Genomic DNA, 25,194 nt, shown 5'->3' on the forward strand with positions numbered 1-25,194 from the left:
CTTGAGATCTCTGCTATCAGCCATTCTTCATCAGTTGCTTTATGGCATCACCTTTCTCCTGAGCCTGAGGTAGCTTCAAGGGTCCTTCTAAAAAGTGCTTTGGCTTATCTCCTCTACAAGGAGCATGGCCCCACAGCAGAACCCTGGGTGACCTGGAGGACTGGGGTGCCTGTAGCACCCCATCCCTGTAGCTCTTGTGAAGGCTTCACTGACTTGCAGCTCAGCGAGCTCCTGAGGCACGGTGTCATTTATTTTTTTTGATAGCCTGGATGTATTTGTTTTCTCCCCTTCCAGAGGGAAGCACCCTCTATTTCTAAGGGTGGTCTGTAGCCATGATTTACTCAACTGGCTAAATAGCTGCAGACTGGCCAAGGAGGGAAAGACCATCTCCAGCTTCCAAAGCTCAGGGCCTGAGGATGCATCCCCTTCGTCCTGGGGGGAGTGTGGACATCCCATCCTGGACCTTCATCTAATCTAACTGTGGCTTTGAGTGAAGGCTGTGGGAGATCCAAAACTGAGCCTGGCTTGTCCCTGACCCCTCTTTCTGCAGGGCAGCATGTCCTGGGGGGACATGGAGCCACATGAGTGAGGGACTGGTGAGGGAGAGGCAGAGAGGCACCATGAGGCACTGGTGAGGGAGAGAAGCAGAGCTGCCTGGGGGGCTGTGGTGGCAGCAGGTCCAGATAAGATGAGCGGAGACTGAGCAGCACGTGGCAGTGGAAGTGCAAAACAAGCCGTGACAGAGCAGGGTTTCCAAGGAGGCTGCGCTGTGAGTGGTGTGCACACTGTTCACAACCACGCGATCTTATCGGTGGTGCGTTTCCCTTCCCACCACTGGCTCTCGCCTCCTGCTAATTAAACCTGCTTATTCTGTTTTGTCAGCAAGCTGTGGAGCGCTTGGAGATCCTGCCTGGTGTCTTCTGGGGGGGAAACAATCATGGGCAGGGACCAGGGGGGTCCCAGCAGTGGGATGTGGTGGGACCCATTCTGAGCTGTTCCTGGAGTGGAGGGGGTCACTTATGAGGGTGTTCTGAAGATACACAGGTACCAGAAAACACAGGGAGGTGGGTTCACTTGTCTGGAGTCTTCCCTCTGGTCTGTTGGCTGTATTCGTTGCTCATCACCAGCCTGAGGCTTCCTCCAGCATGTACACGTACTCGTTAAAATGGACAGCTTGGAGATGCGGGGCTCGGGTGGGATGCAGGCCCCTGTCTGCTGCGAGATGGGACTGTCAGACCTGGCGGTAACTCCCCACACCGCAGGACTCCATCTAAGTGGGTCATCTGCACCCTTTGCAGTCAGCGGTGAGAAATAACTGTCTCGGTGATTTGCCTGTGCTGTCTCTGCTCAGGCAGAGATGATGCATAGCCAATGGCATCCATTTCGAGCACTGACACATCTGCACAGTACACATCTGGATGTGCTGATGGAGCTCTCAGAGGAGGTCATCATAAAGCAATGTTTGAAATGGCCACCAAAGGCCCCTGCGCTGCATCTCCCCCAAGGCAGAGGCCCAGAGTAGCTCTCCTGGTGCAGGAACCACAATCACAAATAGAGCAACACGCTGTGAAATGCCAAATGCTGTCTCCACCCCACAGCTGGGAAGCACCAGCAGTGGGACCGGGAGATGCTGCTGCACGCAAGGACAGAGGGAGGCAGGACCTGTCCCCAGCTGCCCAGCAGTGCTCTGGGGTCTGTGCCACCCGCCTTGGTTTTTGGGATCATCAAACCTTGCTCTGCAGTGAGTCAGGCTTTGAGTGGGGCTGGAGAGCAAGGCCAGACAAATGTCCCCAGGGTGGTCTGGTGGCTTCTCCCTTAGCATCGCTAATGCCGCACAGCCTGATGAATGAGGTGATCTATCAAAGGCACAGCAAGGCGGGGAGCAGGCAGAGAGAGGCAGAGCACACGTCTGCCCGCTGTGTGCCTGTGTGTGCTCAGAGATGGCAGTGCCTGCTTTGCCACACCATTAATGCTGCTAACTCCTGTCTCCCCACATCAAATCAACCCCCCCACCTCCTGCTGTGCTCACACCACCCTCCACCTCTTGCCCACGGCAGCCCATGCCCTGGGCATGGTGCAGGCAGGGCCCAGCCTGTGTTTTGGTGTTGATGCAGGCTGAGGTTCTGCTCTCCCAGAGGGAAGGTGTGTGAGCATCCCCAGGCAGAGCTGAGCTGCCCCTTCTTGTGCCCATGGCTCATCAGAGCGGGAGGGAAGGGGGAAAACCCACTGGCTTTCCCGGGAGCTGACTTGCTGTCCCCAAACCCTTCATTCCAGCGGGCTGGGGGGCTCTGAGGGACACCGACCCCGGAGTGCAGAGGGGTGATGTGATGTGGGGGGACAGCCCGACCGCTTCCCACCTCTCCTGTCCGCTGCCGCATCAATAGGCAGCAAACCCCATTCCCGCACCATTGCCATGGAAACCGGCGGAGCCGCCGCTATTGGCGGCCCGGGGGCGCGGCGCGGCCCCCCCCGGGGTGCGGAGCCTGGCTTCATATTGATGACTGGGCAGCGTCTGCGGCGGGGGCTGCCCGGAGCCGCGGTGAGGGGCTGGCGGCTCCCCCGGCCCCGCCGCTGCGTCATCCCGGGCCGGGCGGGCGATGGGGCCGGGGGCGGCGGGGGGCTGAGGGCAGCAGCCTTTGTACGGTGTGCGGGGGGGGCCGAGCCGGCGGATCCAGGCGGGGATGGAGCCTCCCCCGGCGCAGAGATGCTGCTGCTGCCGCCGCCTCCGTCCCCGCCGGGAGGGAGCGCGGCCCGGGCTGCTCCCGCCGCCGCGGCTCTGATGCCTTCGGGGTTTCCGTGGCGGCTCCCGGAGCCAGGGGCAGCCCTCGCCGGCAGCGGCTGAGCCCAGCGCCCTGCCCCAGCCATGGAGCAGCCGGAGCGGGGGGTCCCCGGCGCGGAGCCGGCGGCAGCGGGACACAGCGATACCGTCCCGGCGGCCTCCGCCTGCCCGGACACGGACACGCGTGAAGGCGTGGGGGCTGACGGTGACACGACGAGCCACCAGCTGTCCACGGGGCTGGAGGGGACCGGAGCACCCCAGCCCCAGGAAGAGTCCCCAGGCACCCTCCGCTGTCCCCCTCCAGACCCCCAGCGGGTTCGCTCTGTGCCGGAGCTCATTAGGCCGCTGCGAACGATAGAAGGGCTGGGATGGAACCGAATGGACAGACCTCACCAGGTAAGGCGGCTCCCGGGGGGGTATTGCTGGCAGGCGGGGTGCAGCGGTGCGTGTTGTGGGGAGAAAAGCGTTTGGGGATGTCACCTTGGTACAAGACGGGGGTGGGGAGCAGCTTCACTTCGCGGTGCCTGAGCCACCCACAAAACCTTCCCCATGGGGCTGGGAGCTGCCAGAGCCGCTGCCACACACCCGCATGCGAGAGAAGGAGCTGCTGCCTTTGCTGCCCTTCCATGGGCATTTCCAGCTGTCTCTCCCCTGGCCGGTGCCGGAGCTGGTGGGGGGTCTCACTGGAGCGCTGACAGGGCCAGCACTGGGCAGAGCCCACCTGGTGCAGACACAGCAAAGGCTGAGCTGTCCCTGCGGCATCTCCTCGCTCCAGCAGCATCAGTGGCTCTGCAGGTAGTGACCGGGACAGGATTCACTGCCACCCCCTTCCAGAGCAGCCCCTCTCCACTCGGGGTAGCCTGGGAGGGCTTGGGGCACCTGTGCTCGAGGGGAACCTCATCCCTGCAGACAGCATCAGGGTACCTCAAGGCAATACAATGCCCGTCCCCTTGCAGCATCGCTAAAAACAGCCCAAAAGGCTCCCCCAGAGTCTCATCACCTTGATTCAGGCCACAGAAGTTCATCAGCTCGTCCTGTTTGGGCCAGCTTGCCTTCCCTTCCCATGGGTAAAAACAGCCATGTTCCTGGGATCCCCTGGGGTAGCTCTGCGGTGCTTTTAAAATAGGGGAGGAATAAGCTCTCAGACTGTTCTTCTTGAGGATGGGGGAGAAGGGCTGAGCAGAGCTGCTCGGGGTTTAGCAGGAGGTTTTTGAGCCAAGCCTGCGCTGTGCTCCTGAGCCCGGCTGGGGAGCAGCCTGGACGGGCTTGCAGGAGAAATGGTGTTGCTGGAAACCCATTGAGAGAGAAAATGGTTTTATTCAAAGAGTTTCTTATGGGTATTTTTTGAAGGGTTGTTTGTCATGATGCTTAGGGAACGGCCACATTTAACCACCCAGTCCTCAGTCTGCCTCTGACCACAGCCCCTGGCTGCTCCAGAAGCACCCCAGCCAAAAATGGGGCAGCAGAGTGCGAAGGATTTCTGCTCCCACCCCCCCTTCTCTGTTCCTCCCAAGAGTCAAATCAGTTGTGCCAAACTTACTGTCTTCTGTGCCTTGGGGAGAGCCGGCTGGCAAGGGAGCAGGAAGGCACTGTGTTGTGGTGGGGGAGCGTGGGTGGGAAGGCTGGAGGGGCGGGGGGCAAGTGGCTGGTGCAAAGGGGGTTTGTGGGTGATCCAGCACCCTGGGGGGTGGGCCCGTGCACCCAGCTCGGGCTGACCCCTGCAGTGGGTCCCTCCTGCACCAGCTGTGAGCATGGGTGATGGTGGAGGGGGTGAAGACCCTGCTTGTTTTGGGCACCTGCCATCCAGTTTCCCTTGGACTTTGGGCTGTTTTGAGTGTTTTCCCATGATCCTGGAGGCTCCTGGCTTGGTGGGCAACTAACGTTTCCCTTCCCACTCCCATGGGGCTGTGGCGGCACCATGGTAATATCACCACAGTGCTAGTATACTGGGGCAGTACCATGGTGGTACTTGATGTACTGTGGTAGTGCCGTGATGTTACGTGGTGGTACTGGCAGTATGTTGACCCCCAGAAAGGCTAACTTGTCCTTTTCTGAAAGAAAAATAATCAGCATTTCCTCCTTGAAGTCAATGTCTTCAGTGATGTGAAAGTCTCCCAGCTCAGACCCAGGAGGGAGCTCAGCACTGCTGTCCCTGGCAGAGCAAGTGCTGGTGCTGCTGGGCTGTGGAAGCCGCATCCTCGAACCCGCTTCCTAGGGAGCAAGGTGCTGTGTCACAGCTGGGGACATGGGGACACGGAGCATCTCCAAAAGCGTGGCTCCTCCTGGCCAGGCTGGGACTAGCACTACGGATGCAGCGTGTCCTGCTGCTGGAGCTGGGCTTCCTTTAGGACATCTGTCCTTGGGATGTCAGTGCTGCATTGTGCAAACAGGACAGCTGCCTCAGGGAGTGATCTCCTGGTGTGGGGAAGAGCCTCCTGAGGGCTGATGGCTGACAGAGTTCATTAGAGATGTTGATTTTATGAGGAAGCTCTTGCCCTGCATCCCGGCTTCTGCCACTATTGCTCTGCCATCCCCTCAGGGTCAATCTGTGGGCAGATGTTAAGACTGTCCATAGGTCAAGTTAATCTCAGCTTTCTTGCTCAGGTCTCTCCCGCATGACGAGGGCAAAGAGCTGTTGCCCTTCTCCCATTTGGGGGCTGCCAAGGGACCTCTGGAGTCATGGAGGTGGCTTGGGGGACACTCTTGGAGCCCCCTGCCCCGAGCAGAGCTGGCTTCAGAGCTGGCAGAGGTTGCTCAGCATCTATCCAGGCAAGCGTTGAATATCTCCGAGGGCTGGCATCCCACCACCTCTCTAACCCTGTCCCGAAGCTGCAGCGCTCTCATGGAGAAGAATGTTCTCCATAGGTCTGGTGGGAATTTCCCTTGTTGTGACTCATGCCCATGTTTTCCCATCCGTTTGCTGTGTGTCTGCATCCTGCCGTGCACCGCAGGATCACCCGGCTCCTCTGCAGAGTAACACACAGACGTGTGTCCCACCACGTTACTAATGCTCACTGGGGGCTTGCTCTCATGAACCTTTTCTTGGCCTTGGGCCTTTGAAATCACTCTAGTCTTGCTTTCCAAAATTTCTGCGTGGACACGGGAGGTAAGAAAACAGTTTCCTGCTGAGAATCTGCAGGTACTGCAGGTGTAGGATCCCAGTCATAATAATAAATATCAGAGAAGGAGAAAAACGTCTTCTGTGTAGGACAAATTGGGTTAAAGTGGCACAGATACAGTCTGGCTGGAAATTGGCAAGTTCCCATAATGGTGTCAGATGGATTTTAGAGCACTTCCCACAAGAGTTCAGTTGTCTGCGTCTCTTATGGGATGTTGCTCCGGTGGGATCTGCTTTGGCCCGGTAAACTTGGGATGGTTTGGTTGCTGAAGCGCTGGCTCTCTCCTCGTGCCCTGAATTGGTAGAGGAGAGAAAAGGGGGGTCATTCGCCTTCTGCGTGTTCCCTGCATCCTTCCCTTCCCAGATTGCTCGACCCCCAACCTCCCCAGCTGCACCTACAGAAGGGACGAGCTCCTGTCCCTGCTCGGGCACCCCATGAACCGCCACAGCGAGGGTGCTCAGAGCCGGCTCTCGTGACTGCTCCTCGCTCTCAAGGGGTTGCTTTGGATCTGCATTTCTTCAAAGCCAATCCTCAGCTTCCCTTGAGGGCGTATGGAGCTGAGAATATTAAAAAAACCTGTAAAGCCCAACTGAAGATGCTTAAACCAAGGAGCCCCCCAGTCAGCAGGAATTTAAATACCCACAAAAGAACCTTTTGCTCTCAGTGGGGCTTAATAACACAAAGCACAGACACAGTGAGAATTATAAAATGCTGGTAGAGATCCTCCATGTCAAGTGTTCATGACAAACTGCGTTTAACCGTAAGCTCTGCGCCTTTTGCAGGAATTCACGGCATTTCGAGAGCTTCAAATTTTCTGTTGGCAAAGATGGTAAACTATCCATTTAATGTCTGAGGGTGTGTAGAGCTGTACCCTTGACTAGAAAGGGTAGGTCAGCAGAATAAAAGATGGCAGTAGGGTGGGAAGGTCTTCCTGGGTAGTGAAGCCAGTTCTTGCTGTTACAGACACCATTTCCCGCAATCCCAATTACAAAAAGGATCATACTCCATCTTGCTCAAAATCCAAGTGCATTAATTTCTCTTGTCTTGGCAATGCTCAGCCTCATGCAGATGACTTGGTGCGGTTATCTGCAAGCACTGTGGATGTACGGCCAACCTCGGAGAGCTGCCTGCCGCGGAGAGACAGCGCGACTTCTTTCGTAGGAATGAATGGGAGAAAAGGCAAAGCGAGGTTGTATGAAGGGGACAGTAGCTTTTGTTTCAACTGTCTTTCTAAGTAAGCTCATACTCTCTGTACAAATACATGTCCAAATGGCTTGGCCAGGTCACTTGTGTGGGACGTGGAGGATGAGGGACACTAGCCATTGCCTCCTCACCGTGTCCTTGGCTCCTCTGGACTGGGGGTGACCAACAGGTTTTGGGGTTGGCCATGTTGGGCTGGGCATGACTGCACCGTGATTTTCTGCCTCAGCAGCTTTCTTATTTCACCATCTCTAAATTCTCGGCGAGGGGACACGGCAACATCTTTGTTCCCTTGCTTTGGGCGTCCGGTGGCTGTGTTCTTCCTTCCTGCTGGACGAACACGAGCAGGAACGGCCGTGCCCTGCTGCCCTGCTCCTGCTGCATCCCGGCCATCTGCACAGCGCTTCTGGGAAAACACCCTTTTGGGCAGCAGCTCGTAAGTCTTCTGCTGCTCTTGCTGTTGACATTTCCACGTTGACCACCAAGCAGCACCTCTGGCTCTTGTGAGTGGTGCAAGGGATGACTTTTTCCTCTCCGTCTCTTCGTTACTTGGTAAGCCCATTGGAGATTTGGGGCTTCTCAGAGCAGGACAAAATCCTATACTTTCTCCAAATCAGTTCTTGCTTTACTGAGAGAGGCAATAAACACCTTTCCCGACATGCCAGAGCCTGGACAACTACAACAGGTTTTAAGGCAATGTGACCCAAGCAGAAAAGGTGCTCCTGGCCCGTGGGAAACTGCAAGTAATCTGGAAAACAGGAACAGGTTGGGGAGAACTGTGGAGCAGATATCTGGGCAAAAACCGAGCTGTGCATATAAAACCTGCTGCTCCAGTTGCATGATGTGCCTCCCGAGGTGGAAGAGCACATCTGCCTCCCCACAGCTGGACGTGGAAAGGAATCCGGTCTCTCTGCTCAGTGAAAGCAGGACCAAAGGCTCACACTGTTCTAGGAAGTGTTTCTTTGGATTAGAGTATCTGTTACAAGAAGGATGAGATTTCAGACAGAGAACAGTTGTCCCTGCTCTAGCCGTCAAAATACCAAACCTGCAAAGTGCTAAATATTATCATTCTTCTCCAGGGTTTTTTTTTGGTGTTTACAAAATAGAATTATCGGGTATGTGGCATCCAAAAAGAGTCCAGATGCTCCACAAAGACCTTGGGACTGTCTGGGCCTGAGCCCGCAGTGCTGGGAGCTTTAGGCTGAACGTTGCTCACAGCTAAACAACAAAACCCCCCCAAAATTTCTGTAGGAAGCCAAGACCCATGTTTTAGCTCAAACAACTGGCAACGCACATGAGTACGCAAGAAGCAGGGGTTGCAAAGTCTTTCTGTGTCTGTGCTGACCATGTTAACACATTTACTTCCCACTTCCTCTACGTTTTGCTTCTTTTTTTCTAGTGGAAACACTGTTGGTTGAGCCTGCTGCTCTGCACGTTCAATGGCTTGCTCAGCAGCACCTAGAAAAATCTGCAATGGTGGAAAAAGGTAGCTTGGCTGTCTTGGCACCTGAATTTTACAACTGAACTAGGTTTTGTGGGATATAGCCTGGCTTTCACACATTCCCAACCTGTGCGATGAAACAGAGATGCTGTCGGTGTCCCCTGGCCGTGGTGGGGACAGAGCACAGTCCTGCGGCTGGGACAAATCTTTCTGAAGGGTGATGAGAGAAAGGGGAGAAGCTTGTACACCAGTGTTAAATGCTAGTTGGTAGAACAGGCTTTGTACATGTTTCTCCTCCTCTGAAATGCAGACATCCTTCTGACAAGGTGAGGGATGCCCATGGGTCACCGAGCGACCCAAGGGCAGGAAGGTGACAATGTTGTTGTACTCGGTGATCTCACTTTGCACAGCCCTGCGCTGCAGGTCAAGCTGGATCATACCCCAGCAACCATCAGCCGTGGTTTCTGGCTGTGTACATCTTGGGTGTGCAAAACAAAACTTGTGTTTGACGTGGAGAGAGGTCAGGTCACGGCTGGGGAAAGCCTGTCCGGGGCCACCCGCACCTCGCCAAGCAGAAGCTGGAAGGAGCAATGGGTACAGGGCTCTGTCCCACGCCGGAGAGCAGGACGAGGAGCAAACCTGGGACTGACGGTGCCAGCGGCCGCTCAGCCAGACGAGCAGCTGCACCCCGAGCACCCTGCTCAGGACCTTGTCCCCATGGGTCCGTCCCAGGTCTCTGCAGCACAGGGACTGGCTGGCCTTGGGGGAAAGGAAAAAACAAAAGGGTTTCTCGAAATCCTCCATTCCCCTCAACCGACTGCCCTATTTTATGTCTGGTTGCGAAAGGTGAAGAAACGTGTGCAGTACATCAGGAGCGGTTCAGAGCTGCCTTTCAGCAGCCATGTGGTATTTCAGTGTCATTTTTTTCTCATCTGCTTGCAAAACCTCTTGAGTTTTGGATTTGCTGCTAAATGTGATCAATTGTGGTGCACTGGCCCCGGCTGCAGTGGGTTTTGCAGAGCTGACCCTCTGCATCGCCCTGAGACTTTATTTTGCCCTCACACTCCTTGTCTCAGTTTTGCAGGAACATTGACTTCTCCCTGGCTGGGGAGGCTGGAGAAGCTGAGCTCACCGCAGGGCAGCCGAGCCACAGCTCCTGAGGTGATTTTTCTCCTGGAGTGGCTGAGTTTGTTTTCCCAGGACCAATGATGGTGCTTTCCTAAAAGGCTTTAAAGATACAGAGGACACGAATTTGTGAGATTCCAATTTTAGCTGCTGTCTAATTTTAAACACACTGTGAGGAACGTGTGAAGAGCTGGCAGTGGTCAGAGGGTGCGCAGGAGGGAACGCATGGGGAAAGTGTAAGAAAGAGCAAATCTCTAGTGAACGTTCCCCTGAATATTCTCTTAATATCTTGCGATTTGTGGCTCCAGCACTCCCCATGCTGGAGGCAGTATGTTTGAAGTTAAAAGCCTTGGACGGATTTTTTTCTTCCGTGAGTTTGTTACATGTGGTGATAACAATCAGATAAACGAGGAAATCGCATAAATACGGGCGAGTAGTTGGGCTGGAGGAGGGACGTGCAGCGGGAGCAAGCGCTGACTCATGGAAATGGGAGCTGGCGACGCGCGGGGTGAGGAGCTGCCGGGGAAGTGCCGTCAAACCAATGGAGAACAGAGAAGTTTGTGTCTGAAACCAGGAACCTGGCGCAAAATGAAGGAAGTAGAACAAGTGCTGTGAGACACAGGCTGCCTGTCCAAGGATGGCAGAATAACCGCGACCAGGAGCGTCTCGTACTTCTCCTGTACCTTTAACAAGAATATCCCCGTGCCCCCGCTGGGACGATGCTCGATGCAGCGTGAGCCATCCTGGCTGTGCCGGCAGCGGGTTTTGTGCTCACTCACTGACCGAACAGGAGGGGATGCTATTTTTGTCTTGGTTTTGACACGCAGCGAGGCCACTGCAAAGAGCAGACGATGGAAAATAACTTGGTTCTGTGAGGGAGCCGATTGCCTTGAAACTGGAGGGAAGAAAATTGATTGGCAATGACAGGTTTCATCTCCAAGTGGCAAGGATTGAGAAGTTAAGGAAACTAATTACCACAGTCAGCTGGAATGAACAGCTAAATGGCTTTGACATGGTGGAGCTTGGTGATTTCAAATGAAGATGTGGTGGGGCTAATAATTCCAGGGTAGCAGAGAGCTGGGGTAGTTTCACCTGGGAAATAGGTCTGCAAAGCACCTGCAAAGGGGTTTGGTTTTCAGAGATGGCTTTTGCAAAGCAAACCTGGACCCATATCTGCTGGACACGGGGAAGTCACTGCAGGGACGTTTTGAAAGTAGATGTGTTTTTTACACCCTGAAATTGTATATGTTTTAAAATCAGCCATGAGACCGTCTGTTTCCAAAGGCCACCGGAGACCACCCGCTCATGGGGCCACCTGGTAAATTCCTGTTCCCCGTCTGGCTCCCTGCAGGGGTTTTAAAACAAGGCTGGGCTGAACGTTTGGCACGTTCCCGGGGCTGGCGTGGGGAACCCTGCCGGCTGGTCCGTGCCAGGCCGTGCCGCGAGGCACCGGCAGCCGGAGCCGCATTGCAGAGCAGCCGCTGTCGTCCTCGCCGCCGCTTGATTTACTGTCCCCCAAATGGCTTCCTGCAAGTTTTCCGCAGGACTTTAAAGACAGCGCTGGATGCTGGGTGTTTCAGGGGGATTTTAACTGCGTGACCCATTTAGCAGCCTGGCTGGGCACCTCTCCCTGCAAAAGCTGCTGCAGCTCTCCATTGCTTTTTGAAGTTTTTGAGTGAAAAAGCAGCAGTTTTCTTGCACCTGCCGTGCTGAGGCTTTTCTTTGTTGGCTCATTCATAATGCATCCTGAAGAAACTGTATTTTGTGTTCTACCTGCCAAAAGAGGTGACAGGTGACGATGATTTCCCTCTAACAGGAGGCTTCAAAGCTGTGTGCAGGCTGCACAAGGAGCTGTGGTCTGTTCTCCCCTCAGCATCCCTGCTGCTCTTCTGCCTTGCTCTGGTTTTAGAAAATTTCCCCCAAGGCCAGAGAACATGTCACTTGGGTTAATATTTTAGCAGCTGGGGATGCTCCTGCACCAGGGGACGTGACAGCCCGGAGACCCCCCTGCTGCTCCGCAGTCCCAGCTCTGCCTCGCCTCCTGCCAGCTCCAGCTCCCTGAAAACCTCCCCGACCAAGGGATGCTTTTGGATTGCGGCTCCTGCGGCACTTCTGTGTGTCTTTATCAAGACAAGTCGCTTCAGAGGGAGCCCCTGAGCCTCTTCTCCCCGAGGATTCCCTCAGCTCCCTTTGAAAAGCACTGTCCACGGGGCCATGAGCAAGCCCTGCAGCGAGGCTGCTCCGCACACCACAGGAACCCTGAGGAACGGCGGAGCGGTTAATAAATTAAAAGCTATTTCATTATAGGAAATGAATGTTTAATGAGTGTGGGATGACGTCTAGACGGTCCTTCGGTTCCAGGCTCTACGTGGTCTTGCAGGAGGGTTCAGCTGGCGCAGGCGGCGCTGGCTCAGCACCAGGGGGAAGGTTTGGCAAAGCTTTCCTGGGCAGCGAGGACAGACGTCCTGGCACGGCAGGGACCTCCTGCCTCCACGTTGCCTCGCTGCAGATGTCCCTTGTGCCTGTCCAGGCAGAGCCCCAAGGAGCTGTGGGGATGTGCTGGGAGAGGTTTGGCTGAGCGCCCGGCCTGGCCTGGAGCGCATGGTCACGCTCTGCTGCCCCACAGCAACCTTGCCTGGAGGTCCTGCAGCCCCCCGGGAACTGGGAAGGTCTCTGCATGGTCTAAGAGACAACCCAGCATCATAGGGTCTGGAGTGTGGCACAAAACCTGAGCCGAAGTGGGGACAGCCCCATAGGACGAGTGTGAGTGGCTGTGAGCCTTTGCATCCCACCCCGATCTTCATGTTGTTTTACAGCTACAGAAAGTGGGTTTCAAATACAGAAATTTGGATGTAGGTCCCCGAAAGATCCCGCTGCCATGCTAGAAGTGCTAATTGTACCCCACAGGAAAGCGGTGGCTGCCTGGCAGGGAGAGGCAGGAGCACATCAGCTCCTCCGCAGAAGCTCCCGAGGTCCCGTCCCAAGGCAGAGCTCGCTGGCTGGGTTTGCTCAGCCTGTCTCAGTGCAAGCCAGCACAGACAAGCAGCTCGAGGCCTCTTGTCAGCGTCAAGAAGATGGAAATAATGTATTTTGACTCCATCCCAGGGGCTGTCTGCTTGGCTCTGGGGATGGTGGCAGTGAACCAGCCCAAGGCGCTGCCACGCATGGCAAAGGAGGTGCTGGTGGGATCCTCCCACCATGCACCCCCCCTGCTGTGTCCCCCCACACCAGCACCCCCCTGCTGTGTCCCCCACCAGCACCCACAGCCTCCCCCACATGGGTGTCCCACCCAAGGACGTGCTTTGCTGTTCTGGAGCTGGCAATAGGGAAATCATCTCGGGGCATCTCACTGTCCCTAAAGCAGCAGGGATGGGACCGATGCCCCGGGATCTGGTACTGGGTGTCTGGCCCAGAGCGCTGCTCCGGACAGGGCGCTCAGCTCCCAGGGGAGCTTCTTGGCTCCCCCAGGCCACTGAATTTGGGAAGCTCCTGGTTCCTGGGCCTGGCCTGACCCCACTTGGAGCAGCCCTGAGCCGCTGGAGAGCAGGAGAGGACACCCAGATGCACGGGGGCTGCTGCAGTAACTGTGCTGTGTGCCATGGGGAGGAAAAAAAAAGGAATAGAAGCAAACAAATATATTTTTTCTTTCTCGCAAGTGGAAAGCAGTGCACTCTTTTTCCATGGGGCATTTCACTCCAGCTTTCTCAAACCCTGGGACTTCTGCAAGGGGGACACCTGCAAACCACTCTGCCACAGGCCTGTCAGCTTGTGGCACCTCATGTCCCCTCTTGGTGGCTTAGAGGGCTGGTGGGACCCGGGGACACTGTGTGAGGCCAGCAGGGAGGACTAGCTGGTAATTTCTGGTTTTCAGTCTATTTGAGTCGTGTTTTCCCTCCTTACCCTGCCAGGGCATTTCCATGTAGGTGTGAGAGGCTGGGAGAGCCTGGTGCAGGCAGCCACACTGGGGGATTCAATGGGGTGGCCTTTGTGGCTCTGGCCTCCTGCCCTTTTGCTCCAATGGCCACAAATGAGAAGCCAAATTATAGTAATGATCAAAAGTGTAATGAGTTTTAGCCAGTTTCAGGCTTCCCCACAGTCTGAGTGCTGTGAGCCGCCTGTTTGACTTCTTGCAACTGAGAAAGCTTGGGCAGAATTTATTTGGTAGCCAAGGGACATTACATTTACAGCCTTGACTTGCAAACTGCATTTATAAGAAAGCCAAGGGACATTCCACTTGTAGCCCTGGCTTGCAAACTGCAGAAGCCGAGCTGTGCAGCAGGAAGGTCACGGTTGTTCAGCAGCACCAGCAAAGACTTGCTGGGTGCTGGGAGCGGGTCCCGGCTGCTGGGAAAACATCTGGCCCGCTCTTGCCGAGATGTGCGGCTCGTTGCTGCCATATGGCAGCTGTGAAGCAATCACTTGGCTACGCGCTTTGCTAACACACAAAAATACTTCATGGGAGCCTGCTTCGGCAGCGAGCCTGCGGCGAGCGGCGCTGAGCAGGAAGCTGTAACCACAAAGCTATATATACAGCTCCCGGCAGAGCTGCTGCTGCGTTTGATGTGACAAAATTAAGGTGGTGTTTTGCAAAGAAATCCGGCATGCTGCCTTCTCACAGAGCTGAGGCCGACACAGAGAGGGCAGAGCCTGGGATGTGGCTCCTGGGCCGAACTGGGGAACTGGCATGGGGGGTGGACGAGGAGCTCTCATTTCTGAAAGCCACGTGGTCCCTGAGCTGTGGGGAGCAGCGCACGTGTCTGGGCTGTCCCAGCTTGTGCTCTTGCTGGCTCTTGAGCTGGTTTAGATGGTACCGTGGCAAAATGCAAGTGCTTGATGATGACATGGGGTCTGGGCAAGTTGAAAACATCCTTAAAGCTATGAGACGGTAGCTGTCAGCCACAGGTGATGTAGCCCAGCCCTGAAGGCCACTTGTCCCCCAAAGGACACACAGCCCCTCACATCCTCCCGAAATGAGCCTCCACATTCCACTCTGGCCCTTCGCTGCAGCACCCGGTCCTGCCAGGCTGGGCTTCCGCAGGGGTGTGCAGCTTGGTCCATCTTCCCTCGGCCCTGCTTTGCCTCTCCCGCACTGTTTTGCAGAGCGAGGCTGACTACGGCTTCCTCGTGAGCCAGAACACGAAGCTCCTGAGCGCGCTGGAGGACCTGCGGCACCGCTGCTCCAGCCTGGCCGAGGAGAACAACTTGCTGGTGAGCAGAGGACGCAGCTGCATCCTGCACCCTGGCCGGGGGCTGGTCTGGCTGCCCGCTCGGGCTTTGTGGGGAGGGAGACCCGGACGGGGTGAGGTGTTGCCTGCTGCCAACTCCCAGGGTTGCTGGCACATGGGATCGTAGCAGGGCCATGGGGAAAGAGGGTCTGGCTGCTTTGGGTCCCCTGGCTCTAGCAGGACCCCTTCCTCGTGATGCTGAGCACAGTTGGGACCCTCTGCTCCCTCTCTGCCACGTTTCTCTGGTGCTCCTTGCTCACTGGAAGCCACAAGAGGCTTTAAGGCAGCTGCCCAGGAGAGCTGGCAGAGAGAAGGGCAGCGGTGAGCTGATGGCAGGGGAGGGGAGGGGAAGTCGCTCTCATTTCCTCTTTAACTGGAAAAGCAGAAGCACTGATTCACTCGGCCCTGATGCTGGGTGATGGTGCAGCACTGCCCCCTGCTCCCCCAGGACCTCAGCACCCCCCCAGCACCCAAAACCCACCAGGCTGCTACAGCCTGGGCTGCCCATTCTGTCCCCTTCCCATGTTGGGCAGGGACCCCCGGGGAATACGAAGAGGGGACGTTCCCCTCCTGCATCCTCCCTGGAGAGCATCAGCCCTCATGCAGCCCCATGGCATGGGGACGTGGCCACCATGGGCCCCTCAAAATCTGTTTGCTTCGCATCTCAGATCTAGAGAACCAAATTCAAAACACATATTTTAGATCATTTTCTTATGCTAAAAGCATAAATCCAGTATGACGTGCATGCTGGGGCAGGGGGGTCACCTCTTCTCAGTCATCTGGATTTTGGCAGAGCACTATTGTGTAAGCTCTCACAAAATCTTACTCCCAAAACCCAGCCTTGGTCTGCTGGATGAAGCAGAGAACAGCAGGTGCTCGTGGTGACATCTCACAGGGGCAGGGAGGAAAATAATTGGAAGGATCAGCTGACTTGACATTTTTGCTGATGTGAAAAGACAGCACAACACATCTGGATACAACCTTGGGAGAACGAGCCATCGGCAAGTGGCGGCTTATTGAAACGGACAGATAACAAATAAAAGGGGATTAAGAGCTAACAGAATCAATAGGAAGAAAAAGGAAATTTGCTTTGCAAACACAATAAAATCCTTTGCTGCTTTCTCGCTGTCCCCCCCAACTCATGCTTCAGTGTCATGAGAAAAAGGACGATGGCAAAGCTTTCAGCAGTGGCGCAGCACAAATACTCAGCAATGTGTTGAGTCCTATAACCCTGGGGAAATAAACTGGGAAGACTTTGGAAGAGAAAGGCCAAAGGGTGAGCGGGAAGGACAGACTGGTGCTGGAAACGCACCAGGACCCAGCCGGCAAGGGTGTTGTGGATGGAGAGGGACCAGGTGGGATGGCCCGGGGTAGGGTGAGGGGCATCTCATGGGAGCAAGGGTGACATTAACAAAAATACCAGGATAAACACAGGTTTCAGGGACTGCAGAGGCAACAAGAGCAGACATTGGTGTTTAATGGTTGGCACAGTGGTAGGAGAACAGGTCAAGCCCTGGCTGGGGAAAGCCCTGTGGGCACTGAACGGGTCGGCCAGGGCTTGGGACGGACCTTGTGTGCTCCAGCACCCCCGACATGCAGCTTTGAGCTGAGCGGGGGCTTCAGCTTGACCCTCTCCTTCTGTTATCCAGCGCAGGAGCTGTTTCCCCCAGACAGAGGAGAAGGTGAAGCACCTGAAGAGGAAGAACGCGGAGCTGGCGGTGATCGCCAAGCGCCTGGAGGAGAGAGCGCGGAAACTCCAGGAGGCGAACCTCAAAGTGGTGAGTGCTGCTGGGAGCTGGGCTGGAGAGCATCACCAGGACGTCTCCCTTGCTACTTCTATTGAGCTAGAAAGGCCTTTTCTTTCAATTTTTCTTAAACCTACAGCAAACACGCTTTGCACATCAGCAGCAGGGCAAGAATCATGAAACCCAGCCATCAGCAGATCCTTCTGCTCTTGCCTGGGGACCTGGCTATGAGCAATGGATGGAGTCACCGTCCCTGGAGGGGTTTAACACATGTGTAGATGAGGTTCTTAGGGACACGGTTTAGTGCTAGATTTAGATTATGGTTGGACTCGATCTTAATAGTCTCTTTGAACCAAAATGATTCTATGATTCTATTCTATGATTCTAATTTCCTCCTGCTTGGTTTTTCACTGGAAACATGCTGCCCTACCTTAAGGTGTTAGTTTAAGGCTCAGCTTTCCCTGGGCAAGACGTGAAAGTAATTCATCTGACTTCACTGAAAAGAAACAGGAAGTATTTGAAGAAGAAAAGGAGTGTGGTAAAGAAAAACAGGAAGGGGTGAGAGACACTGCTCAGCCCCATCCACACCTTGCTTGCCTTTGCTGTGCAAGCTGCATGGGTTTTGCTTTCTCCAGCCCATCAGCAGTTTGTTGCAAACCCTTTAGTATCTGTCAGGGTGCAGGACTCGTAGGAGATGGTTGTAGGATGGGGGATCTTCGAGACAAGCATTTGTATGAACTTCTTAAAGGTCAGTTGCAGCAGAGTAAGGGAAAACTTTCCTTCTGTTGGAAGGAACCCAGGGATTGTGATGGGGAATTCACAGAATCACAGAATCACAGAATCACAGAATCGACTGGGTTGGAAAAGACCTCAGAGATCATCCAGTCCAACCCTTGGTCCAACTCTAGTCCGTTTACTAGATCATGGCACTGAGTGCCATGTCCAATCTCAGTTTAAAAACCTCCAGGGACGGCGAGTCCACTACCTCCCTGGGCAGCCATTCCAATGCCTGACCACTCTCTCTGTAAAGAATTGCTTTCTAATATCCAGCCTAAATTTCCCCTGGTAGAGTTTAAGCCCATTAGGATAGAAAGGAGGAAGCGAAAGCTTTGCTGAAGAGCAGGAAGGGGTTTTCCTGGCACTGCCCACCCTCTCTGTCCCCCGGCACCGCTCTGTCCGTCTGTCATGGGGTTTTGGTACTTGCAGGGCAACAGCTGCTGCCATATGGACTGTCAGACACCATGTTAAGAGAAATCTTTTGATATACATCCAACAACTATGCAGACCCTTCAGCAACGATACAAATGCTGTTTTATTTTTTCCTCAGTGAAATTTTGGGGTGGTGACAGTTGAAGACCTGTGTAAGCCCTGGGAGAACCGACATGCTGGGCTCCTAAGCTGGTCCAGGTCTCCCAACAGCAGAAGGTGCCCAGGGGCGGAGGCTCATGCAGGGGGCAGATGAAGCTGAACTGCTTCTCCTGCTGAACATCTCCCAGTCCTCCCTGCTGGCCCTTGCTGGGCTCTCTCTTGCCTCCCCCTTTGCCTGTATCTTCCACCTATCCATGCTGAAGCCCTCTTTGCTGCTGCCTGGAAACCCACAGAATCATTGAGTCACAGGATAGTTTGGGTTGGAAGGGACCTTCAAAGGTCATCATGTCCAACCTCCCTGTGGTGGGCAGGGATATCTTCAACTAGAAGCTCCATTTCTCTTCCTTGGTTGGCCACCTCCATCTTTGCATCCATGCTTACCTTTCCTGCCATCGTCCTCTTCTCTGCTGCCTTCTCCCACCTTTCTGCCTTCATCCTGTTTTTCTCCTCTCTCCACGCACTGCTGCCCTGCCTGCAGCCCCTGTGCTGACTCCACCCATTGGCCTCATCTGCTGAGCACCTTCTCCTTCCCACCTCTTCTCCCATCCACTTCTCCATCCAGCCCTTCCTCTTTCACAGAATCACAGAATCCTTTTAGTTGGAGGAGACCCTCAAGCTCATCGAGTCCAGCCATAACCCACCCCTGGCACTGCCCCATGTCCTGAGAACCTCATCTCCATCTGTCCAGCCCTCCAGGGATGGTGACTCCAGCACTGCCCTGGGCAGCCTGTTCCAATGCCCCACAGCCCTTTGGGGAAGAAATTGTTCCCCACATCCAACCTCACCCTCCCCTGGCGCAACTTGAGGCCGTTTCCTCTGCTCCTGGCGCTTGTTCCTGGGGAGCAGAGCCCAACCCCCCCTGGCTCCAAGCTCCTTTCAGGCAGTTCAGAGATCAGGTCTCCCTTCAGCCTCCTTTTTTTTTCCTCTCACTTTTCTGTACATCTGTCATGCTCCTCTGTCTGTCTGTCCTTTGGAGCTGTTGGGGTGATGGTTAATGAACACCAATTCATATGTCTTTCTCCCTTGCAGGTAACTGCTCCGGTGCCTCTGAAGGGCCCCAGCCTGGAGCTGTGTAAAAAAGCATTTGCCCGCCAGCGTGCCAAGGACCTGACCGAGCAAGCCAGTGCTCTCCTGGCGAAAGACAAGCAGATTGAAGCTCTGCAGCAGGAGTGCCGGGAGCTGCAGGCTAAACTCAGTGCAGGGAAGGTGAGACTCTTTCTTGGACATCACTCAGTGGCTGGGGACAAGTGACCACAGTGATGGGAACCAGGCTCCAGGGCAGTCAGTCCCAAGTGCAGACTGAAAACAGAGGGCATTTGGTGTGGGAGCTGTCTGGGGGACATTGGGTGAGTGTGTGGCAGAGTCGGTGTCCAGGCCCCTCCAGCACAGGTGGTTGGGGGACACCCTGGTTGTCCCTCTGTGAATTCAGGGGGCTGAGCTGCCATTTGCAGCAGCGACTAAGACTCACCACTGGAAATCCCCGAGAAGCCACAAATACAGGATGACTTTTCACAGTGCTGAGCTTCAAGAAAGATGCAGAAGCAGGATCTCCTTTTAAAGTGTTTCTTTAAAAAGTAAACCAGCTAAGCGTGTTCTCAAGAAGCAGTCTATCCCAAGCTGCAGCTTTCTGAGTGCTCACAGCCACCGTGCTGGTGATGACTTGTGATCCTTGTGTGCCTGGGACTGAGGGTACAAATCGTTAGACAGGGGTGGGTGTTCATGAAACCATCTAAATGCTGGTGCCTGCACCCAGGCTGGTGACCTGTGTTCCCCTCAGCACCAGCACAGAACTTGCCATTATCCATGATGGGATAAAAGGGATAATTCAGCTCATCCCGAGACAGTTGTCTAAAAGTGGTGGGATGCGTCGCTCCTTCAAAGCACTGCTTATTCACACTGAGGCTGACAGGACCAGACACCTGAGGCCAGGTGAAAGGACTCCCACTCAAGGTGACTAAAGCAACCTGTTCCAGGCAAATCAGGTACATCTTTTGGTCATGAGCTGGATGCTTTCAGTTTAGGTCAGTTGATAAACTCTCATGAGAAGCTTAGTAATGCTTGGGCTTGCTCTGTATTCCCTGTTTCGCTAATGCAGATGTGGCCAAGTGCAACCTCATGTTCCTGCGTCCAGCTGAGCTGAATGAATACTCACATTTCTACCTACCCTACTTACATGATATTTAGGTGACAAATACTTCCTCGCTGAAAGCAGCTTTATTTTTGGCTTGTCACATGTTCATTTTAACTATGGGTTTGAAGGTAGACTCTCAGTCTTTCCCTATCGCAGATCTCGCCAAGACAAGAACAATCGGGTGTTTGCTGTTTGTACGGAGCTGCCCCACTGATCCCTTCTGACATTAAATCACAGGAGATTATCCAGGTCTGACTGTGCTCCATGGTGTCACCAAGAAGAGATTCCCTTCCTGTCCCCTTGATTTCTCACTGCAAACCCCACAGAAGTGGAACAGACCCCTTCCAGAGCAGCCTGATTTTCCTGGCAGAGTGTGCTGGGCAACCTGAATCTGCCAGGGACAGGGGAGTGACAAATTGTTGAGGAATGTGACAAAGGCGGGTGAGCAAGACTCACTGCTGGCCGGGGAAACACACATGGGTGCAGTCCTCAGGAATTCGGCTGCTGCTTTCCTAGGGCATGGGTGACCACGCTGGCTCGGAGGTGAGAATGCGTTGCTGCCGAGGCACCAGTAACTGGGAGCATCGATACAGGAGCAGGGAATCCTCAGAGAAGAGAGGAAATCATTCTGCCTGATCTTGGTTTTCCCATTTCTCTTCCAAGCAAGCTGCTCATTAAATTTTAATTGCCAGCTAGTTAAAATTCAAAATTGACCTAATCTGTCTGCAGCATGCAAAATGCATTATGCCAATGAAGGGGTTTATATGCAGAGATATTATGTGCAGGCTCAGAGTTTGTAACCAAATCAATTTTAATGCAGGGCATTTAAATCAGCACACATATTTCAGTAGCTACGAAATGGATCTAATTAGTTCCTTTCCAGCGGCAGGACGGACACCCTGCACGCTGGGCTGCGAAACCACTGCCCTTGTTTCGCAAAGTCAAGGCTCTTAGGATAGGATAAAATGATTTCCTGCGATCGTACTCTGGTGATGGGCTTCCAACCTAAGCCCAGCTCCAGCTAAAACCAGGCGGCAATTTCTTGGATTCTTGGAAGCGGGGGATTGCGGGGAACAGCCAGGCAGCTGCAGGAGACGTGTAGAACAGAAACCGTGAGTGGAGGACTGAGCTTTTTCTCTGTTCCCTTGTTCCCCCAGGCTTCACAGCCTGTCTGTTGGGAATAGCTGCCTTCTTTTTTTGGTGGGGGAAGGGAGATTTTATACAGTGTCACAGCTGATTTTCTTTAAAGAACCACAATCCTGATAGCCTGAGCATGAGGCTGGCACAGAGGAGGCCCAGCTGCTCACGTCTTGAATCTGTAATCAGTTCCCGCTAATGCTGCCTCAGTTTCCCCCTTGTAGCGTGAGAGTAACCATGGTTTTCTACACAAATTGTATTTATAAATCCCAAACTATTTTTAGGGTGAATAAGAAGTGAACAGGGAAGCAGATTAAATCTGTCCTGGAGACGAAGCATGCATTGAATTCACTGGCTTAGGAGCTTTCCAGGGGAATGAGCAATGTCTCCTCCAGCAGCGTGTTTGCAAAGACAGGTTTTTATAACCAGCTTTTGTACGTGTGTACGGACACGCAGGTACGTGCTTCTTCAGCTTCCTGAAATCTGAAAAACCTTTGAAGAATTAAACAAGCTGGTGACATATTCTCAACATTTTTGTGAGAGTAAAATTGCGCTGGTTTCCTTGAAAAGCTGCTGGTTTTGGGTCTGGGGTGGGTGGGCGTGACCCGTTGTGCTAAAGATAGGGGCCGACTCACCCACACTGTCTCTGAAGAGGTTAGAAATCAAGAATGTTTGAAAACCAAACATTATCCTGAGTGGGAACTGAATTAAGTCCCAGATGTTCTTCATCCTTTACAGCATTTAAAGCCCTATCCAGCGTTAGGGCTGCGGAGGGTGCCAGCACCCACACCAGGCAGGCAAACCAGCCAAGGCTCTTGTTTGGCTGGGAAATGAGATGGTCTTATCCTGCCACGCTCTCTGCTGGCAGGCGCTGAGAGAGCACACACTGTGGGTGACCCTGGGATAGTCAGAAGCATCACAGGCTAGTTTTTATCTGCGGGAGGAATAGCATATTGGCAGAAGGGATGCAAAGTGTCAGCTTTTGATGCTTTGGAGACACAAGAAGGAATCCTTGTGTGCCACATTACCTGGTTTTCACCAGTGTCTCTTCAGTAAGGCTTCTGGAGTTTGCATGTTCAATCACTACCCCGAGTTGTTCCACCTTTTAGAGCCTGTCAGCGACACAATGTTTGCGTTTCCCGCAGGACGACCCTCGCTGCCTGAACGTCATCGAGTTCGATCGCCTGCTGCGGGAATCCCAGCGAGAGGTGCTGCGGCTGCAGAGGCAGATCGCGCTGAAGAATTTCAAGGAGTCTCTACGTTCCTCTAAGAGCAGCTCAGGCGGCTCTTTGCCAAGCGCTGCCGCACGCTTGGGACCGCTCGGACTGACGCTGAATACCTGCACCAAAGGGTCACCGCTACCCAAGGAGGCTCGTTTGGGGGACCCCGCGCTGGGAGGGGAAGGACGCAGGGAGGTGAGATGAGCGCGTCAGTGCCCTGGAAGTTGTGCTGTTTAATGAGTCAATTAATTACTGTTCTTAGGAAACTTCTTGGGAGCATGTGCGCACTGTGGTTTGCATCCCCTGCAAACAGGTGATGGGCTGTTTCTGAAATGACTGAGTAAAGCACCGTGTCCCACAGTGTGAGGGGGGACACGGTCTAGGAAATCAGGCAACCCCTCGTTCTGCCCTCATTTGCTGAAAACAGACGGTTTGGTGTTTACAGACGTTCGCATGTTGGCTCCTTGTAGGTGAGCGATGGGCACAGCATCCTAATGCTGCTGCTTTTCATGTTCGCTTACCTCCTTTAACTAAAATATTCCTCTTAAGCCTACAAACTCAAGCAGCTCTGGCTTGATGCCTTGAGGTTCGTGTTTCCCAACAAAAAAGGGCTGTAGAACATGACAGATGTGCGTTCAGGTGCAGCCGGGACGATCAGAGTGCTGCAGATTCCTGAGCACCAGGGCTGGGATGCTCTTCTGCATCTGAACCTCTGCGTTGCGTTTGCAGGAGAAAATAGCGGCGGGGGAAGAAAGAAGTGAGAGCACTTGTGGGCTGCCCGGGTAGTGTCCAAGCTCTGAAGGCTGCCACTTGGTGCTGTGACAGTGCCTGCCCTTCCCCAGACCCACACCGGCAATCCCTGACGGGTACGGTGCGGGGAGACCCGCTGCTCTGTGACCGCCGGGCCGCCCCCGGCTCCGCGCAGGGCGAACCCCGAGGGCCGCGCAGAGGAGCCGGGCCGGGCCCGGCCGCCCCCCGGCCGCAGTGGTACAGCCCGGCTGATCCGGGCCGCCCCAGGGCGCCGCCTCCCGCTGGCGGCCGCGCAGCCGGCAGGTAAGGCCGGGCCCTCCCGCGGGCCCCTCGCCGGGCCGGGCCTGGGGCGGCGGCGGGGCCGCGTCCGTCGGGGAGCGGGGCGGACGGGCCCGAGGCCCGCGGGCAGCGCCTCTCCCGCGGCGGGGCCGAGCCGCTCCCCGGCCAGGCCCGCCGGGGCCTCCACTGCCCGCGGGGTTGGGCAGCGGGGCTTCCCCTCAGCGCCGCAATCCTCCACAAGGGAGGACGAAGCCACCGAGGAAAGGCCGGGGGGCTCAGCCCGCCGTGGGGAGCGGGGTCTGGGCCAGTCCCGGTGGGCGCTTCGGCGGGGCGCCCCGGGGCCGGGCCGGGGTGAGGGGCCGGAGAGGCCTCGGGGCCGCCCGCGGGGGGTGCGGGAGGCGGGGCCGCGCCGCCCGGTGCCCCCGGCTCCGGCGGGTCGTGGGTTCCCGCGGCCGGGGCCGGCACCGCGGGGGCCGCTGGCGCCGGGTGGGTTTGTCTCGGGTGGGTTCGCCCCGTTTCTTTGCGAAGTTCTCAGTGCCCGCGTCTCCCGGGGCAGAATTTCACATCTGTGGGTTGTGAGAGGACTCGTCTTCCTTCCCAACTCCCGCCGGCTGCTCTCATTTGTTGCTCCCCACCTCTCAAGGAAGATGTAAGGAGTATTCATTCCTTGTTCATCTTTTCCGAGTCACTTGTGAGTTTATAGGCCCCACTTCTTCAGCTGCTTTTTGTTGTTGTTGTTTCTTTTTAGCCACTTCCATTATTCAGTGTGACTCATCTTTGCCTCCTTCCTTTGCGCATGTTCTCTTGTTTTTTTGTGTTGGGGGAAGCAGCGCTGCACACAGTACCCCAGACACTATGTCATTGATTTACATGGTGGAATAATGAAGCTGCATCTCCGTTTCCCCGATAGATCTCTTTGCCTTTTTGGATGAGCATTGGGTTCTATTACACCATTATTTGTCTGACAGCCCTCTGTAATCTCTCAGTGTCATGAGGCCCTTTTCACCATTTGTCTCTTTCCTACCTCAGTACTCGGAGAGCACGGTTCCCGCTGCCCCTCTGAGCCCTCTCATTTTTACCAGCTATTTACCCAGAGGAGGTCTTCACCCTCATCCCGTGCTGGGTCAGTGTCTGCAGAAGCTCAGAGCACCATAGCTGGATGTGTTGAGAGCACCAACAGAACCTGCTGGATCTCACCCACCCGTTTGCTTGCTAATCCTTTAGAAAAACTCTTTGTAGCTCTGTGAGTGTGGGGTTTTTTCCCAATATGTGTTTGTTTGGTTTTGTTTTTAAGTATCTGCCTAACCTTTGTTGCAGTTTCTATCAGTTAGCCTGGAACACGTGTCAGATGGACTAGTCTGTGTTTCCCCAGGTTTCTACTTGGAATACTCTTAAAACTTGACATTTGCCACCTTCCAGTTATTTCGTATGAGGCTGCTGTCGGGGGAGTGACACCTGTCACATCTCAGTTCAGTTACTGCTGAAGTGAGAGATTTGGTTTATGCCACAGGGGGTTTTTTGAACCTTTGAGTGAATATTGTGTAATTTGGATGATTCAGTACTGTTTATTTTGTTGGCTTTTACAGTCGTTCTTTTAGACTGTTCAGTTTGAGAGAGATGCTCAGCTCTGTTCTTCACAGTTTGAGGTTTCTGTCCTTCTGACCCCTCGCCCCCA

General features: G+C 54.7%; 1 protein-coding gene across 14 annotated transcripts in view; it reads left to right on the plus strand.

Moving 5' to 3' along the window:
• Positions 1-2,484: 2,484 nt before the first annotated feature.
• The window catches only part of TSPOAP1 (TSPO associated protein 1), a 74,401-nt gene continuing 51,691 nt past the window's right edge, over positions 2,485-25,194 (plus strand). For 9 of the 14 annotated variants that reach the window (XM_065037310.1, XM_065037305.1, XM_065037311.1 and 6 more), the window contains exons 1-5: positions 2,486-3,175; positions 14,765-14,872; positions 16,539-16,667; positions 19,032-19,208; positions 22,416-22,685. In XM_065037310.1, coding sequence (XP_064893382.1) covers positions 2,864-3,175; positions 14,765-14,872; positions 16,539-16,667; positions 19,032-19,208; positions 22,416-22,685 — 996 coding nt within the window. In that variant the 5' untranslated portion in view covers positions 2,486-2,863. Of the gene's footprint in view, positions 3,176-14,764; positions 14,873-16,538; positions 16,668-19,031; positions 19,209-22,415; positions 22,686-23,500; positions 23,544-24,189; positions 24,211-25,194 lie in introns of those variants that run through there. The other 5 variants (XM_065037313.1, XM_065037316.1, XM_065037318.1 and 2 more) reach the window with 5 other exon arrangements.

Source organism: Columba livia, chromosome 20, assembly GCF_036013475.1.
Source record: "Columba livia isolate bColLiv1 breed racing homer chromosome 20, bColLiv1.pat.W.v2, whole genome shotgun sequence".
Lineage (NCBI taxonomy): Eukaryota > Metazoa > Chordata > Aves > Columbiformes > Columbidae > Columba > Columba livia.